Consider the following 17,200-nt stretch of genomic DNA (forward strand, 5'->3'; position numbering starts at 1 on the left):
TAAACACCGGAAATGTCCTTAGGACATTGGGTGTAATCTCAGATCTCTTTTTGTTTTGTCCTGACTGCAGAGTGCAGAGGCTGAAATTGACAAAACTTCCTCTAAATATCTTGTATATTTCATGAAGGCTATTCCAGTTGTCCTTCATTCACCCCTGACTTCCCCTCCCCAGGCTACCTCCCTGGCTGGCTGCCTGTGGTTTTTGCCTTGGTTACTTACTCCTTGGCAGACCCAGCCCAGCGGCACCTGCTGGCTTTCTGCAGGCAGCAGCCCACAAGGGCCGGTTGCTGGGGTTGCTGCTGGTTGGTGGCAGGCTGTAGCTACATTGTTTGTAACACATTCATACGCATACAGTCAGAGGTGAAAGTAAGCCAGTCCGGCATACCGGCAAGAGCCAGTATGCTGTGCTGGATCGCATCGACTTCCACAGCTGAGATTTAAAGGGCTTAGGGCTCCCCACAGGTGCAGGCAGCCCAGAGCCCTTTGAATCCTGGCCACAGCTCTGGCAGCTGGGCTGGGGCCAGGATTTAAAGGGCTCCGGGCTTCCCTTAGCTGCAAGAGCTCTGGGCCCTTTAAATCCCTGCCCCAGCCCTGCAAATCTCAGGGCTCGCCCTGGCAGCCAGATCCCTGGGCCCTTTAATTTGCCCCTGAGCCCCAGGGGGCTCCCAGCCACCTCTGCAGCTGGGAGCCCCTGGTTGATTTAAAGGCTCTGGGTCTCCCTGCCACAGGTGGTTCCCCAGGGCCTTTAAATCTTGAGAGGCCACACCACCCTCAGGACTCCAGCAGTACTGGTAAGCAGGGGCAGCTCTAGCCATTTTGCTACCCCAAGCATGGTGGCATGGCGTGGGGGGCACTCTGCCGGTCACTGGTCCCACAGCTCCGGTGGACCTCCTGCAGGCATGCCTGCGGATGCTCCACTAGAGCTGTGGGACCAGCGGACCCTCCGCAGGCATGACTGCGGGATGTCCACTGGAGCTGCCTGCTGCCCTCCTGGTGACCGACAGAGTGCCCCCTGCAGCATGCCGCCCCAAGCACGCGCTTGGCATCCTGGGGCCTGGAGCCGCCCCTGCTGGTAAGTCCTGTAAGTTACTTTCACTCCTGCCTGCAACTCACGCAGCCCAAGGCAACTAGCCAGGTGGGGGATTTGGCAGTTCTACTCCAGCAGGAAGAAGGGGGCAGCTCTCCCTTTTCCTTTCCTAGCCTGTGCCTTCCTTCAGCTTCTTGAGCCCTTTTCCTTCCTCACCTCACAAGAGCCTCGGGGAGAACAAAAGGCAGGAAAAAAAAACACTACTAGAGGATAAGTGGGGGGTAGAAATCTTAACAGGGGACATCTTAGCTTCAAACCTATTAACAGCAATAGACAGCAGCCTTTACTAGCTTCGCTTTTGAGAGGACCCAGGAACTGGTAGCCATTTTAACTAAGGGAGCCTTCCGCCTTCAAATCCATTCAAAGACTGGAAGAGAGCAGCTCTTTTTACTAAGGGCAAACATGCCTGATAATTGCTGCTCAAGCGGTCACCAGCCTTTTACACTAGAACCGTCTCATGCGGAAGTAGGACTGAACATTTGCAGATCGGTGGCTCCTGTTCCTGTGTCCCCCCGTTAAGATTTTCTACTCATTAGTGAAGCCTGCAAGAACAACCATTTGTGAGTAACGCTATCCTGTAACAAAACACACAGCCTGCAACGGCGTGAATGAATGTATTCCTCCTTCTCCTGCTGCAGCAGCAGCTTCTTGCTGTTTCTGCTGCTCGCGCTGGTTTGGTCCACAGGGAGATTCTCAGGAATTTCTGGGAACTGTCGCTTGTCTGGAGGTGTTGGTGGGGAATTGTGAATGAGGGAGACATTTAAATTCTCGTTATTGAAAATCGTGTAGCAAAATCCTTTGTCCCCAGAAGAAGTGTGTGTGAGGACTGGAGTTCTGAAAGCCGTTCCCTCTCCCAAAGGGCAGGGGAACAAATCTGCCTTTCTAAACTGTATCATTTTATGCTAAGAGGTGTATTTTCCCCCTTTATTTAATCTCGGTAGTGGTCAGTACCACAAATCTAATCTATTGAGAGGGTTCATGATTAGGGGGTAGAAAAGTTTGATCTGCAAGAGCTGGGGCTGGGTAAACTCCTTACCACTTGCAAAGTAATGAATGAGTTATGTAGGTCACCCTAAAACAGTGCCAATTAAAGTTATCACATGACACCATCTATATTATCTTTGTGTCACATTTAACAGAAACTGGTGTTAGAGCATTTTTTTTTAAACCCAAACTATTTTGTATCCCTCCTCTAGTAAAGCCAGACTCTCTTCGAACTATGGGACTCTCCCGGACAAAGAGGAAAGTATTGTTTGTTTAATAATACAAATGCTGCCCTACATAAATACCTCGGCTTGAAAGTCTAATACCTTAGTATCTTTCAGAACTATAATCAAGTAAGTGTGTGCCCCATTTTTAGACTGTAACCCCTTTGCATCAGGGACGGTGCCTCCCTATGTATTTGTACAATGCCTAGCACATTTAGTGTGCTATTATAAGTAACAGTGGTAATATGGTATAAAGCTCTCTTTCCAAAACCCTATGGCTTATAAAGATTGAGCCTCTAAACCAGTCAAGTGTCCAGGACTAAATAATGCCAATCATATACCTCAGAGTTAACATTTGGGAAGGTAAAGAATATAATGAGGTGATACGTTTAGGTGAATAATGTGATACGTTTAGGTGAATGAAAACTGTACTTGTTTGGATGCTGGCCTCTCAAGATGCCTTATTTCTCATTCTTTACAGAGAGGCAAACCAATTAATGTTCCTTTCTATACAGTTAAAGATAAAAATTAAACTGTTCACTACCAGCTTTTAGCATCTTGTTTCACAGAGTACAAAGTTTGCTCTTACCTTGCAAGTGGTCAAAGGTGTGAAATCCAAGCAAAAGCATTAGTTAAGTTTTAAACTAAGGCCAGATCTTGCTTAACATATGTCAGGTGAGTAGCTTTAACTTACTTATGCAAACACGTTGATTAAAGTGGAGGATAAGGATTATTCACCTGACGTGAAGGAAGGATTAGCAGGAACAAGCCTCAAATTTTAATTGCCTCATTTGTTATAGAAGAATTATTTCTCCCCATGTAAGTGAAACTTCTTAAAACAGGTTGAGGGAGACAAGTGCAATATCTTGTAGATGTAGATATATAGTGTGTAAACTTATTTTTAAAAGCTTGTCAAAGTTAGGATTCACTTAAAAAAAATTACAGCCCCCACTGAAGTGAATTAAGGTCACCTGCATATATCTTAAGACCAAATTCTGCCATCAGTGTATAAAAAGAGCAACTTGAAACCAAAACCATTTCAGGTGCAGAATTGTCATGACCTCATTTTTTTTCCTTCTTTTTCACCTAACCATATGATTCAATCAGTTGCAGCTGCTATTTCTGGGCTCTAGTTACTTACTAAATATATAGTCATAATGCAGAAAGAGACTATACAGACAAAAGTATTTAAGTATAATATTTCTCCCAAGAGGTGTTTTTCTCTTTTGCCTTTCTTCAGTATAATTCTACTTCTCATTTGTCGAGCTCTTATTTATTTTCTCTGAGTATAAAATCTGTGCCTATCACAGTATCTCAAGCTATATGAATAATATAATTGAAAATACACATGATATAATTATTCAAACCAAATTCTCTTTCCCCAGGAGGTATGAAGGGTCAGTCCTGCATCTACTAAAGTCACATGCAGAACTTCCATTAACTATAGTGGTAGTACGAATGGACCTTTTAAAATCCTCCTTCCTCAACCCATCCCTCAGGAAAAGGCTGAGTAAATAGATGGTCTTTGCAATATGCAGTGAAGTTCAACATACTTATGCCCTGTCAGCACTTGAGGTGAATTACAGAATCAGGAAGCCTGTATTGAGAATGTTCAGTCTCCTGAAAAATAAATCTAGTGAATATCACACTGAGCACCGTAGTGGATTTAATCTGTGGGGCTGGAACATGAAGAAGGGAGTGTTGCCGGCACAGAGGGCCCGAGGGGGCAACAGCGGGGTTCGTTGCCTGGTGTGCTTCGCGCCAATGAACACACCAGGGTGGAGAAGCAGACAAAGTTTATTTGAGATCTCAAAGTGGGTGCAAGGAGGCTAACACGTCTCAAATAAAGTACACTGATACAAGCAGTTTCCCTTTTTTTAATACCCAAGCTGATTCCCCCCTTCTTCCTCCCCCTGTAGCAGTTACATCAACCTTGGCAGCTGCAGCTTGTTAGTGATTTTTCCTTCTGCAGTTATCTTGAGACAGGTTTGAGCTGTGTTGCAACTGATAACTGAACTGTTACACATTCTGTTTTGCAGCCACTTAGGTTGGTTAAAGTTCATCATGGGGGGGCCTTGGTTTACTTAGGCCTAAAGCAGGGGTGCTTCATTGACACTCGTGGTCTTCCACCCCCCCAAGTTACCTAGGGTTATGCCTAGTAACACCAACAGGAGCAATTGCTAAAGCTGCTTGCCTTGCATGTGTTTTAGGAAAATAAGTTCTGAATAACATGTTTCTACATCTGTAATTGGCAAGGATTTGGCAGCATGAAGCCTGTTATTGTGGTTCATGGTGGAGCTGGCCGCATCTTTAAAGATCGGGAAGAAGGAGCTCGTTCAGGTGTTACCAGAGCAGCACTGAAAGGTTACAGTATCCTTAAACAAGGAGGCAATGCATTAGATGCAGTTGAAGAAGCAGTGATATCAATGGAAGATGATCCACATTTTAATGCAGGTAATTTTTCAAGCATATAACCACAGAATGAAATCTGTCTATGTAGACCACATTATTATCCTTGTGTATTTTGCTCTGTTGGTTGTTGGGTTGCGGGGGGGATTTTTCAATATGATGCATTTAGTTGAGCACAGATTGCACTAGTTTGGATGCTGGCCTCTCAAGATGTCTTATTTCTCTTGTAAGTAAAGAGCATGTAGATTCACAAAAGGAGAAGAGTTTCTATTTTTGGTCTCAGGTTTTTTTAAACCTGCAGCTTTGTTCTTGGGCAGCAATGTTGTTCTTCTGCAGAAATTCCTTCATTTTTGTACTATGAGTTTAATAAGAGACCCACACCCTCAAGAGTGAATTATACCTTCATTATAACCCTGGCATTTCATTTAGATCACCTGAATGCAACTATGGGCAAAACTTGGACCTCAATCTTTTTGTCAGTGCTTGGCCTATATCTACTGCCTGAGTGGGATTGTTCTCTTCAAAATACCAGTGCTGTTAAGACAGTAGACAATTTTGTGAATGCTTACGAGTACGCTCATTGCGAAGAATACCAGTGATGAGCCCCTATCTTCAGTGATGCTGTCTAATATTTCCCCTTCCCACCAACCCCATTTTATCATCTTGCTTAAAGTGAGTAGAAAATAGTGCTCCTTTTGTGCTCCCACTCAATATGTCAGGAATGGAGCTGAAGAAAAAAGGCCCGCATTTGTTTAGTGCTTTATGTAGAAGCACTTGTTTTTCAGCATGGCCACCTAGTTCAGAGAATATCATATGGCCTTTCCCGCCCTGAAAAGCCATTTCACTTTGTGTTAGAATTATATTGTTCTGTGACTGACTTGGGTAGAAAACGCTGCTGGTGACAAGCTTTTCCGAGTTAGCAAAATGGAAATGGAAACATGGGGCAAACATGGTACGCAAGGTGGGATTGTTATATAACCAACCCTAGATTTGTTCTCTACTTGAGCTCACACTTTTCTTTGTCCATGAGAGCCGTCTTTATTCTTTTCCCTCAACCTTTGGAGATTTGATTTGCTCGTGTTAATGGATCAGTATGTGAACTTTGTTTTCAGCATTTTATTTATTTTAATGCTTCAGTACTGTAAAGCTTTACCTTGTATGTGTCGGACAAGCACTCCTCTGGCCAGACATTGCCTTTTTTACATATAAGACATCAGTTAAGTCTGCACAGGCAAATCCCTGATCCCTTGAGGAGTCCTGCCTACTTTATTGCAGGTCCACTTGATCTTAGGTCTTCATCTGCCTGCAGGGAGCCAGTCACAAGGTCTGGGCCTACATTTAAACTTAACACTATGTGTGATGATGAAAAACAGAGGATGGGGGGGGGGGAAGGGAAGAATTACAACCAAAAGATCATGTGGTCTCTTGGTTTGTTGTGCACAAGTATAGATGGTTCTACAAATACACATGTGAATATGTATTTTTTAATCTTTATTCAGACAAAGCATCTATTTGAAGCCAATGGAGCTTCTTGGATGAGTAAAGTTTCCTTGTGTGTGATGTTTTTCGTAGTATATCTGGGTGCCATTATTGAGATTTTTTTTTAATATATTTAAAAGGCTGAAAACTTGGCTGACTACAATGACCACTGAAATAATATGACATGCATCCGACGAAGTGGGTATTCACCCACGAAAGCTCATGCTCCAATACGTCTGTTAGTCTATAAGGTGCCACAGGACTCTTTGCTGAAATAATTTGTAATACCCAAAAGCTGACCCAAGGCTCTCCATATCCCTTTTATACAGTATCTTGTGACTCCTGGGATTACTATTCTTGAGTCCTACTGGGATGAGGGGGGAGGGAGTAGAAAAAATAAGTTGGCTCGGGAAGGGTAGGTATACCATTCTTTTGCCACCACCACATATGTACCTAGCTTTTCCATCTGGGGATATTTTCATTCCTCTTCCCTTCGTCATTATTCCTTGTCCAAGTTGTCGATCTTGTAGACATCAAGCTCAGACACATAGTAACCGATATTTTAAAGTTACGTATTTCTCTCTAGGGCAGGAAAAGTGATCATCTGCAAAACACTGCCCTCAATGGGAAGTTTTGCCCTGTTTTCTAGAATACAAGACTTGAGGTTGTTAGTCATGTCCTTTCTGAATTTTACTACCCCAATGTCAGCCAACTAAAATGGCATGGCTGTACCACATGACAAAGAATCTGTTGGTGAAATTTTCCTTTTCTTTCACTGGTGTTACTTCATTAGCTTCACTGCATTGAACCCTTTGGCTTCAGTGGACCAGTGTAACTGAGAGGGGAATTTAGCTCCATGTGTTTAAACTGATGTTTCTGCTGATCTAGTGACAGCGAGCAACTGCTCGAATTTATCAAACTATCACAAATGGCTGATAAAACTTCAGATTATCCTCCACCAAAAAGATATCAGTCAACAGTTTTAACATTTAACTAGCATGTAAAGCAAAGTACATGTATATGGCTTCCCTTTTCCTGGACTGAGTCTTGTGGTCACCTTTTGTTATAAATGAGCAAATCAGGATATTTTAAGCCTGAAATAGATTGTTTTGCTTAATGATGTTTACTCAAATTTACTCTTGGCTCAGATAACTGTATTTCATTGTCTGTTTATAATGTACTTCACACATTAAATGACAACTGACTTTTAACAAAAAATTGCTAAGGTTGTGGGCCTGAGCTTTCAGCTGAAACAGTTTTGCAGCCCACTTGTTAAAGTTTGGCTTCCCTAATGCACATGGTAAGTAGTTGTAATCACTTACATATATAGCTACATGTGTTAAAGCTCATTGAGAACAGCTGTATTTAATGAGCAGGAGAAAATGAGCTGAAAGCTATGTGAAGAGAGGCCTGATTGGAGTGGCTGTTTAAAACCCGCCACGTGGTGTTTATCTCCATAAAGGAGAAAGCAGTTTTATTGTGTAGTGTTTTCTGGAAAACACCAGCATTGCTAAGAGACAAGTAGGGTGGTGAGGAGGAAATAGGGGTAAGGACCAAGTGATGCAGGTCTCTTCTCAGATAACAGGGTTCAGTTGGGCTGTGTGTTGTGAATGATGTGAGTCTCCCAGCCCTTGCAGGCGTTCAAGAGTCACAATGTCTTCCAGATCTAAGTGCATGCACAGAGCGTGCAGCATGTACTCCCTTTAGAAGCTGGTTAGCTCCACTGGCTGAGGTGAAAAGGGGTATGGTCACATCTCCTTCCCACCCTCTCTGTGGGGGCTAACGGTGCTAGAATTCCATTCCATACGGAGTGTAAACTAATCTGTATTATATTGTGCAGCCACAAGGTGGTGCTCTGTGTAACATAACCAGTTCACACCAGCTATTCCTGGCAGTTTATTAAAGTGTCTTACATCTCTGGTGTATCTCTCTGGAATAGCTCTGCAGCCCGTCCATATCTCATACAGAAGCCTGACCTGCTAGTAGCAACCCTGAACCTACCATGTACAAGATGTACAAGGACTACAGATCCTGTGCAAGGAGTATAAGGCTCTTTATGCTCTCTTCTCCCTTGCAGGCCCAGCTACACTATGGTCCATAGATAGTAGGGAGGGCGGACAAAGGCACACACAGACTCCCTCACATCTGCTAGATAAGTGCAATGCCCTACAACCCCTACTACAATTTGGAAGAGGTCAGACCCACTGCTTGCTGGCCCTTGGGTTTTCCTTGGCTCTTGCTTCCTGCCTTTGATTCAAAGCTGAGCTAAATGACCCATATTTTTGTGAAGTGCTGCTGCAAATGTAGTGGCTTGTGATTAGTTATGCCCATCTCAATGCACAGCAGCTGTCATGTTTGAACACCCTGGGTTTGAAACACCTGCATGAACTTGTCTTCCTGGGCATGTGAGGTAGGAACAGATATGTGACCCAGCAGGGAGATGGCAGCCAGTGGTAGTCACAGACTGCTAACTTACTGACCTGAATAGTGCAGGAGCAGCTGTAGGGTTGCCAACTCTGACTGAAGCTATTCCAGGAGATTCCCCCCCCCCCCCAACATGATGTAATGTAATTTTCTTAAAATATCCTATTAAAATCTCCCAGATGGCTTTCAATAGTCACCAGGAGATCGTTGCTGATTCCAGAAGACTCCAGGCCAATCTGGAGAGTTGGCAATCCTAAATTGTGGATGAATTCAAACTATGGGGGAAAGGAGAGCTCTGTGCTTTTAGTAGAAAGTGAGGAGTTGAGCTCACCGATACTTCATCCCCTGTACATCAGCACATACATAATTTTACTCTGATGAATAATCTCTCAGAAATCAGTGTCACCAGGTCTATAATATTTTGACCTAAGAGTCTGTCAGAGATTTTTAAACCAATATTAAAGAAGGATGGAAACTGGTGTTTACTGACAAGAAAATACCTTTTCACAGTTTAAGCACAGCTAAAGCACCAATCCTGTTAACAACATACTGAAAGTGTTTCTAATAGGAGCTTGACTTCAAATGGAGTTGTACTTTTCTCCCCACTGTGTGCAAGACTTATACATTTGTGTTGATTTCAGTGATTGATTACTAACCAGCACCCATAATAAAATATTCCAATTACTAGAGTTTTTTGCAGCACTACCCTGCATATCACACAGTACATCTCATTGTTAAAGGAAGGTTTTGCTACAGAATTGACATAAATAGTTACAAAAGCTATTCCAATAACTGCTTAGATTTTCACAGCATTTTATCTTAGTGTTTTACTTAACTCCTTCATTTATTTTTGCTAATAATAAATATTTTACCATATTTCAGACTTTTTTGGTGAATGGAAAACATATTTTTTCACTCTGGCTAGAATTTTGCATTTGTGCTATTGCATCAGATCCAACAGAGGTTGAAATCTTGTTGATTGGCCTGGCAAGATACCGTGGGCCTTTATCTCTGATCTCAGCAGCTCAAAGGATTAGACTAGGGTATTCAGTTAGGTTGCATTACATCTATTGTTGGAGGAATGTGGAGGTAAAATAGTTTTGTGTGTAAAAAGTGATATTGGGGTAGAAAAAGTCTCATTTATAGTTGTTTATAACTCTGCCCTTCACACGTAATGTGACTTAGGTACCATTAAAATTCAATTATATTAAGTTCCATATACCGTCCTGTTAATTATTTCTGTTTGAAAAGGAATGTTTCTCTTTTCAAAACCTGTTTAGCATTTAGGAGAATTAAAACAAGCCGATACACAAACTGGAAAAAAGGTTTGCCTAATAAAACTGAATCACCCCGTGTTTAGATCTTAATGTCTTTTTCCCCCCCACCCTTTTGGTCTTTAGGCTGTGGATCTGTTTTAAATGAGAAGGGTGAAGTAGAAATGGATGCCATTATCATGGATGGAAAAAATCTAGCCTCAGGAGCAGTATCTGCAGTTAAATGTATAGCTAACCCAATAAAGCTTGCTCGTCTTGTCATGGAAAAGGTATGCTGAATGTGCACTTGAATAAGAAACATTCTTTTATTTTAGGATTTCATTGCATGTATTGATACACCTCACTGACTATGATGTTTGTGTAGTATTTTAAATCAGGGAAGGAAGAAGAAATCAGTGGTACTGGTAGAGACCATAGGCATGAATACAAAGAGGCAAGACTATTTTTATTTTAAGATTTTCAAATTAGTTGAAGTGCTAATTTTTATTCAACACTTAAAAGGGTGTTGCATATACTTGCAAACTTGAGGAGAAATTGATATACAAATTTACTTTGCCAGTTGTTTTCACTTTTTTTCTGAGCTAATACTGTAGATACTTTTTTTTTTTTAAATAAGAGCAGTGTCTCTCACAGCCCTCCTGCCTGATCTTGCAGGACAATGTACTGGAGATTGTCTGTCTGTAGGGGACAATCATGCAAAGTCAGGCGATAGAAGTAAATGACACAATAGTGACTCTATTAGATGGTTTAATAGCTTACACTAGATGACGTGTCCACTTCTACTTTAAGATTTTGTGAACTAATCAGATGATTAATCTGGAAAGACCAGTGCTAGTCTGTGACATCACTACAACTTTGCACTAGGAGCAGATAGAAGTAAAAGATACAACTTGTGGTAACTGAACTTGTTTGAACACAAATAATTTATCAGAATACGTGGCAAATGAAATCATGAGCATCTGGACTTGAGTACATGTTAACTGTTGTCATTTTTCTTCAGTAATAAGTGCTTCTTAATGGGTATCTACATGAGGAAATTACTTGCCTGTTTTTCAGCAATGGCGTAGCCACAGTGTTGCAGCCAATGGGAAAGCTCTAGAGTACACTGGGTGTCACTGTTTTTTCCCACAGTTAGGATTATAGGACATGGTGGTTAAAAGTGCTTGCAACCCTGTCTAAACTAGAACTTACACTATTGATAGTAGCAGTGCAACTCTGCCACAGCTGAACAAGGGTAAGAAATATTTTCATGTAGACAAGGCCTAAATGGGTTTATTTTTCATGCTTCTTCTACCTCAGTCTCCTGGCTACTTTAAAGGTGATTTACAAAGGAGGAGTATAAACATTTTCCCCCCCCCCCTTCATGATTTATAAAAGCCTGAATATGTGGGATTTTAAAGGTATTTGTTTCTCTTCTTGTAACCTAGTATGATCAAGAATATTAAGACTTGTCCTGAAAGGCTTCTTGAAGGACTGAAGAACTGGAGTTGGAGCAATCTTAGCCCTTAATAGAAGAATAGGGTGTTTGAATCTCTAACAAAGAGAGCTTTCCACCAAAATGTTTGTCATCAAAACACTGGGTTAAACAAATGTAAAAAGAAATAAAAATTCTAGATTGGTTTTCTTTAAGGATTCTGACAAAAATCCCTTTTTCACTCAGTTACTAAGGTTTCATTCACCTGTGATGTTTCTCACATTAATTCTACAGATGTTCATAGAGTCATCCAGGCAAAACCAGGGTAGATAAGGCCTAACATTTCTAATGTAAAAATAAGCCTGAGAGGAATATTTCCAGGTCTCTCAAAATTCTAAAAGACACAAGTTGTATTTTTTTTTTAAACTGGTCACCTTTAATAACCTTTGGCAATTCATGTTTCAAAGGATAAAAGTTTTGATTTGGCTATTGTCTTTGAATGGTAAAAGCACCTTTTGACTTGAGTGGGAGCAGGGTTAGGCTAACAGTAAGCACTCTTGAAAAAGCCATCTCAGGTGACGGAACTAGGACTCTGGAGACCCACGTTCTGGTTCCAGCTCTGCCACTGACCTATCAGGTGACATTGGACAGATCACTTCCCTACTCTGTGCCTCAGTTTCCCCATCTGTAAAATGATAATGATACTGACCCCTCTTTGTAAAGTGTTTTGAGAGCTACTGATGAAAAGTGCTTTTCAAGAGCTGTATGATATTATTATTTACTTGCCTCTCTCTTTCCCTACAATCATGGTGAAGTCTTTGTACAGTGGTGGGTAAAATTTTTTGGTAGTCAAAAATATTGAGGCTAGATTTTTAAGTCAAGTAATAGAATGCTACTATACAGGAACAGATTGCTTGTATTAATCTGACAAAACAAAAATTTTATTTTCTGGTAAAATTTAAATTCTTTCCTCAAAGCTCTAGTAACCAGGCTTCACACAGAGAAATCCAAGTGGGTGGTGGGGATGTAATTGATATATTCTCAGCCAGCAGGGGAATTCACCTTTTCCCATCCACTGACTAGAATTCTAGTCAGTTAACCAGCTGTTGCCCTTCTGCTTGCTGTAGACAGAAATTTTGGGCCAGCAGCATATGTGCAGACCTCATCTCTGCGGTGCACAGAAGGTGCAGAGGCCTCCAGCTTGGCTGCTCCAACCACAGTTCCCCTCCTGCACAACCTTACAAAATGGCTGAGCTAGGCCTTGTAGCAGTCCTCTGCACCCAAGTGTGACTTTGTCTTTGTACAGCCCTAGCTACTCTTAACATCATGCACATCATTTTAAAGAGTACCCTGTTAATGGAAGGTAAGAAGAAAAAATGTAGTTGCTAATAAATTGAATGGAGGTCTAATATTTGCATATTATAAAGCTTTTTTTTGTATGCACTGGGAACACTTTTGAACTCCATAATACATGGAAGATGAAGGCTGGGATTTTTTAAAGGATCCTAAGAGTATTAGGTGCCCAGATCCCCTTGGATTTCAATGGAAATCAGGTGCTTAACTCCTTTATATTCCTTTGAAAAACAGCCATAATAATTATAAAAGCTGTTTCGTAATTATCAGTGTTTCAGTTCTGCTTGTGGAACAATATGGGCTCCATCTGGTGGCCAAAACAACTCCTTTAAATCCTGCAACACCCATGGGTATCCTAGTTTTCTGTAACTCAAGCTCTCAGTTGGGTCAAACTTAGCCAAACGAAAATGAGAGTACCAGAATAACTTTAACTGATGATTTACCGTAAGACAGAATTGAGAAGTGTCTAGAGGTGAAAGGCTTAGCAGGTTAATGTACTGAGCCAACATATCCCTTCGTAGGCAGTTCCTGTTTGAAATGACCAGAAATAGAAAACTGATGTATAGGAAATGTGTGTGTGAAAATAGCCATCCAAAAATGAAAGAATTATTAGGCATTTTCAGGAGAAAAGAACTCAAATAAGCACAGATTGTATGATGATCAGAACACTGGTTTACTTGGTTTTTCTGTGCAATGAATGAGTTGTGTGAATAAATTTCAACTACAGTACAGCCTAGCTCCCTAAATTAGACCCCAAAGATTTTATTACAGAATATAAGCTCCTTAATGCAGGAGATAGTATCTTTGCTGTGTTCTGTATTGTGCCTGGGTTTTGAATAAACACATGGCAATCTTAGTCTGAATTCAAGGCTGGCTGCCAAAGTCTTTTAAACTGGCACCCATGACCATTTGTTGTTTGCCACCCTAACCCTGAGACCTTTCTTGTTCACTTTGGAAACTCCTGTTTGGCTATATATTATTTATATTCCACTAATTGCCAATATCTGCAATATTGTTAATTTAATAAACATATTCAAGAGGCCATGGAAAAAATAGGTGGGGGAAGAAGCGAGTATCGTATCTACCCCTCTAGGGGGAGGGGAAGTCCATTTTTCAATATTCCAGATGTTTTTTCTGCTGTAGGCTATGCAATAAGATTGTTAAATAAACAAACCTTTTAGAAAAGTGCTATAGAATAAATCATCCTATGTTCCTTCCTAGTAAGAGTTATCTTAAAGGAATGGGCTCTCTGTGACACTCCCCCTCTGTTGACAAAGATTCCCTGTTCAGAACCTATTCTAAGGTGTGAAGGCATCACTAGAGCAGTGCATGCTGGGAACACCTGAGAGCTGCTTTGCTAAACAAACTTTTAAAAATTAAATAACCTAATAGGGCATATAAAATGGAAAGTTGTTTGTTTAGACATGAAATGGCTTCGAGTGATTGATTTTAAAAGAGAATTTATATTCACTTTTAAAATAAATACAATGAACAGGTTTCCATTGCCCATCTGCCTTTTGTTGGGGGGAGGCAGAAGAGAGCAGGTGTTGGAGGTAGACTTCTTAAAGTGTTCTTTGAAATGTATGTATTTAAGTGTCTCTTCCCACTTTAATTCTCGGAGGTTTTGAATCACAGGTTGCTAGTGGATTGGTTACAAAGGCATAGGGGGCAGTATTGCACAAAGGAAGTTTTGTTCAGCAAAGTACAAGATCATTTCAGCTTTGTCTGAATACACTGTCTTTATTCTTCTCCCTGACAAATATTAATAGGCTCACAGTACAGGTATGTCTTCTATTGTTTGGTAACATCACTCAGTATATAAGACTGTGTTGTCCATTGTTATGAAGACACAGAAGACTCCTGTCTATGCCTCCACTTCTACTGTGAATTGTTCCATGTCTGTGTTCTCATGAATAAGGACTTAGTCTGACAATAAAAAAAATGTAAAAAGTGTTTGACAGTGAGTGTGTTTACCTGGCAATTAAATACCTGTGGCTGGCCTCGGTCAGCTGACTCAGGCTCGTGAGGTTCAGTATGTGGGGCTTCAGAATTGCTGTGTCAACATTCAGGATCAGGCTTTAGCCTGGGCTCTCTAACTCCCTTCTCACAGAGCCTGGGCTGTGAATGTCTACACAGGCATTTTACAGTCCTGAGTCCTGTGAGCCAGAGTCAGCTGACACGGGCCAGCGGCAGTCATGCTGCAGGTCTTTTATTCCAGTGCAGATGTATCTTAAGATCATGATCTTGCAAATGCCTATGCACGCAAGCAATGCATTCAGTGGGGCTAATCACGGGAGTAAAAGTACTCATGTGTAAATGTTTGCAACATTTAACACTAAGATTGTAATACACCCTGTGATAGACCCCAGGCAATTTAAAGTCAGGTTGCCTGTATGTTCTTATGTCTCTAGTTTGCTGCTTAGTAACAGTGAAACACTGTGTCCTGGTATCTGTGTCAGGGTGGAGGTGGGTTTTTTTGTTTTTGTTTTGTTATGTCACAACCTTAAAAGTCAGTGGGAGTTGATGGCACTCAGCATCTCATAGGATCAGACTCTTAGCGTCAAATTCTCCCTTCTACAACACTGCCTGGACCCAGCCAAGCTGCTCAGGATAAGCACTAGTTAAAGGATTTGGACCTTAACGTTTTTAAATGCTTTTCTTGTTTTAAAATTTTCTTTCCTCATTCTGTCAAAGTTATAAAGCTCCTAGTAAAGCAGAATAACAGAAGTGCTACATTGAGTAAATTCATAGGCATGTTTTCTGGGGAATAGGAAGGGGCTCAGAAGTTTGAGAACATTCCTTCAGGCCTTGATTCAGCGGAGCTCTTAAGCATGTACTTAACTTTAAGAATATGTACTTAAGTCCCATTGACTTCAGTATGACCTAAATTTGTGCTTAAGTGCTTTGCTGAATCAGGGCCTTACTACAGTAAGAAGTGGACCGTCACCAAACTGATTGACTTCATGTGACAACTGATTTAGGTACTGTATGGGAATGGTATTTGCATACATAAGGACAGGAGCTGGACCTAAATAGATCAGTAAATATTTTGGAGGTGGGTTAACTTCAATTTAGTCATTTTAGACATTAAGAAAAATGTATGTTAGTGTGTGATAAGTTTAGGATTATTATTTTACTATTTACAAGGAATAGCAACGTTTGAACAAAGGATATTTTTTTCTGCAGGTCACCACTGAACATATTTCTCTTAGAATAAAAATAGTTCTTTAGGTCATTCAGTGACCTGGTCAAACCAATCATGTAGATAAGCAAAATACCAATGACTGATTGAAAGAGATTGCAAAACCAGTTCTATAAAGGATCGCAATAGCAGTATCCTATCTAGTTTCAGAAAAAAAAATTGGTATGAGTGAATTCTATTTTTCTCATCTAATGAGTATTGAATATTTGAAGGCAATTATATTCTGTTAATCCTAATTATTTTGTTTTGGGGTTTTTTGCATTATTGAATCCAAAATCCTCCTGTTCCACCAAAAAAGCACATAGGAATCCAAACATACTCCTACTTAAGTCAATGGAAGCAGGATTGGGGGTCACAATTGTGCCTTTTATTGGTTTCCAAGAAGTTTAAAACAAAAACATTTATTTGAATACATTTTTAAAAACAATGAAGTGTTTATATAAGACTATACAGATCAGTACTGAACTCCAATTAGTGTCAAGGGGTGTTGTGTTTTTTTTTTCTGTCCCTATCAGACAGAGCACATGTTGCTGACTGACCATGGGGCAAACCTTTTTGCCAAAGCCATGGGTGTTCCTGAGATTCCAGGGGAGAAACTTATAACAGAAAGATCCAGAGAGAGATGGAGCAAGAACCTTGAGCCAGATTCTAACCCTCAGGAGTTTAAAAAGTAGGTACTGCACAAAATATGTTACACTCTAATGTCTCATGTTTGTGGTATCAGTAAGTGCTTTCTCTAACTAGCAACCATGCAGACTTGCTGTGGGATCTGAAAGTAGTTCTGTAGGCTTAATTCTGCCATGACATACACATGTGCTTCCACATGGTTTTTAAATTATGCCCTCCATGATATGTGGGCAACCTTCTGTAGGCTTGCTCAAGTGTAACTGATGAAATTTGGGAAAGAATCCCGTTGATGCTGAAGAAGGAAGAGAATCCAGCTCATGCTCACTTAGCAGCAGGGGCCCTCCACCATTAGCAGGCGGGGGAAAAAATATTTCAACTGAAGTTAGCAGATAGTTCTGAACAAAAACGCTGAGCAGATCTGGTGAGCAAGGAAGTGCCATCTATATAGGGTCACTCTTCAAAGGAGAGCTGTGGTTTAAATGAGGCACTGTCTCCACTGCTAAACCAACAGCCAGACCCTGGCAGAACATACATATTTATCCATAAGTCTGCATAACCAAGATAGACTGGGATTTGTTTTAAACTGGATCAAACAATTAATTTATAATCTACAAAATTTTGGGGTTGGCAGTGGTACTTGGTCACTGAGAAAACAAGCAGACCAGAAAGTATGGTGATTAAAAATGCACTGCTAAAATAGCCTAAAAACCAGTTCTGGGGGGG

At 40.9% G+C, this 17,200-nt stretch overlaps 1 protein-coding gene and 1 long non-coding RNA gene across 6 annotated transcripts in view; one reads left to right on the forward strand and one right to left on the reverse strand.

Annotated features, from left to right (window-relative positions):
• Nucleotides 1-2,957, reverse strand: part of LOC120401424 — a 28,618-nt gene extending 25,661 nt beyond the window's left edge. The window contains exon 1 of one of the 2 annotated variants that reach the window (XR_005596439.1): nucleotides 2,885-2,957. This is a non-coding gene — a long non-coding RNA (uncharacterized LOC120401424). The remainder of the gene's footprint in view (nucleotides 1-2,884) is intronic. The other variant, XR_005596440.1, reaches the window with a different exon arrangement.
• Nucleotides 737-17,200, forward strand: part of ASRGL1 (asparaginase and isoaspartyl peptidase 1) — a 28,773-nt gene continuing 12,309 nt past the window's right edge. The window contains exons 1-5 of one of the 4 annotated variants that reach the window (XM_039531395.1): nucleotides 737-791; nucleotides 2,284-2,424; nucleotides 4,552-4,749; nucleotides 10,008-10,150; nucleotides 16,366-16,520. In XM_039531395.1, the coding sequence (XP_039387329.1) occupies nucleotides 4,563-4,749; nucleotides 10,008-10,150; nucleotides 16,366-16,520 (485 nt within the window). In that variant the 5' untranslated portion in view covers nucleotides 737-791; nucleotides 2,284-2,424; nucleotides 4,552-4,562. Of the gene's footprint in view, nucleotides 792-1,468; nucleotides 1,648-2,283; nucleotides 2,425-4,551; nucleotides 4,750-10,007; nucleotides 10,151-16,365; nucleotides 16,521-17,200 lie in introns of those variants that run through there. The other 3 variants (XM_039531394.1, XM_039531396.1, XM_039531397.1) reach the window with 3 other exon arrangements.

This window comes from Mauremys reevesii, linkage group 3 (genome assembly GCF_016161935.1).
Source record: "Mauremys reevesii isolate NIE-2019 linkage group 3, ASM1616193v1, whole genome shotgun sequence".
Lineage (NCBI taxonomy): Eukaryota > Metazoa > Chordata > Testudines > Geoemydidae > Mauremys > Mauremys reevesii.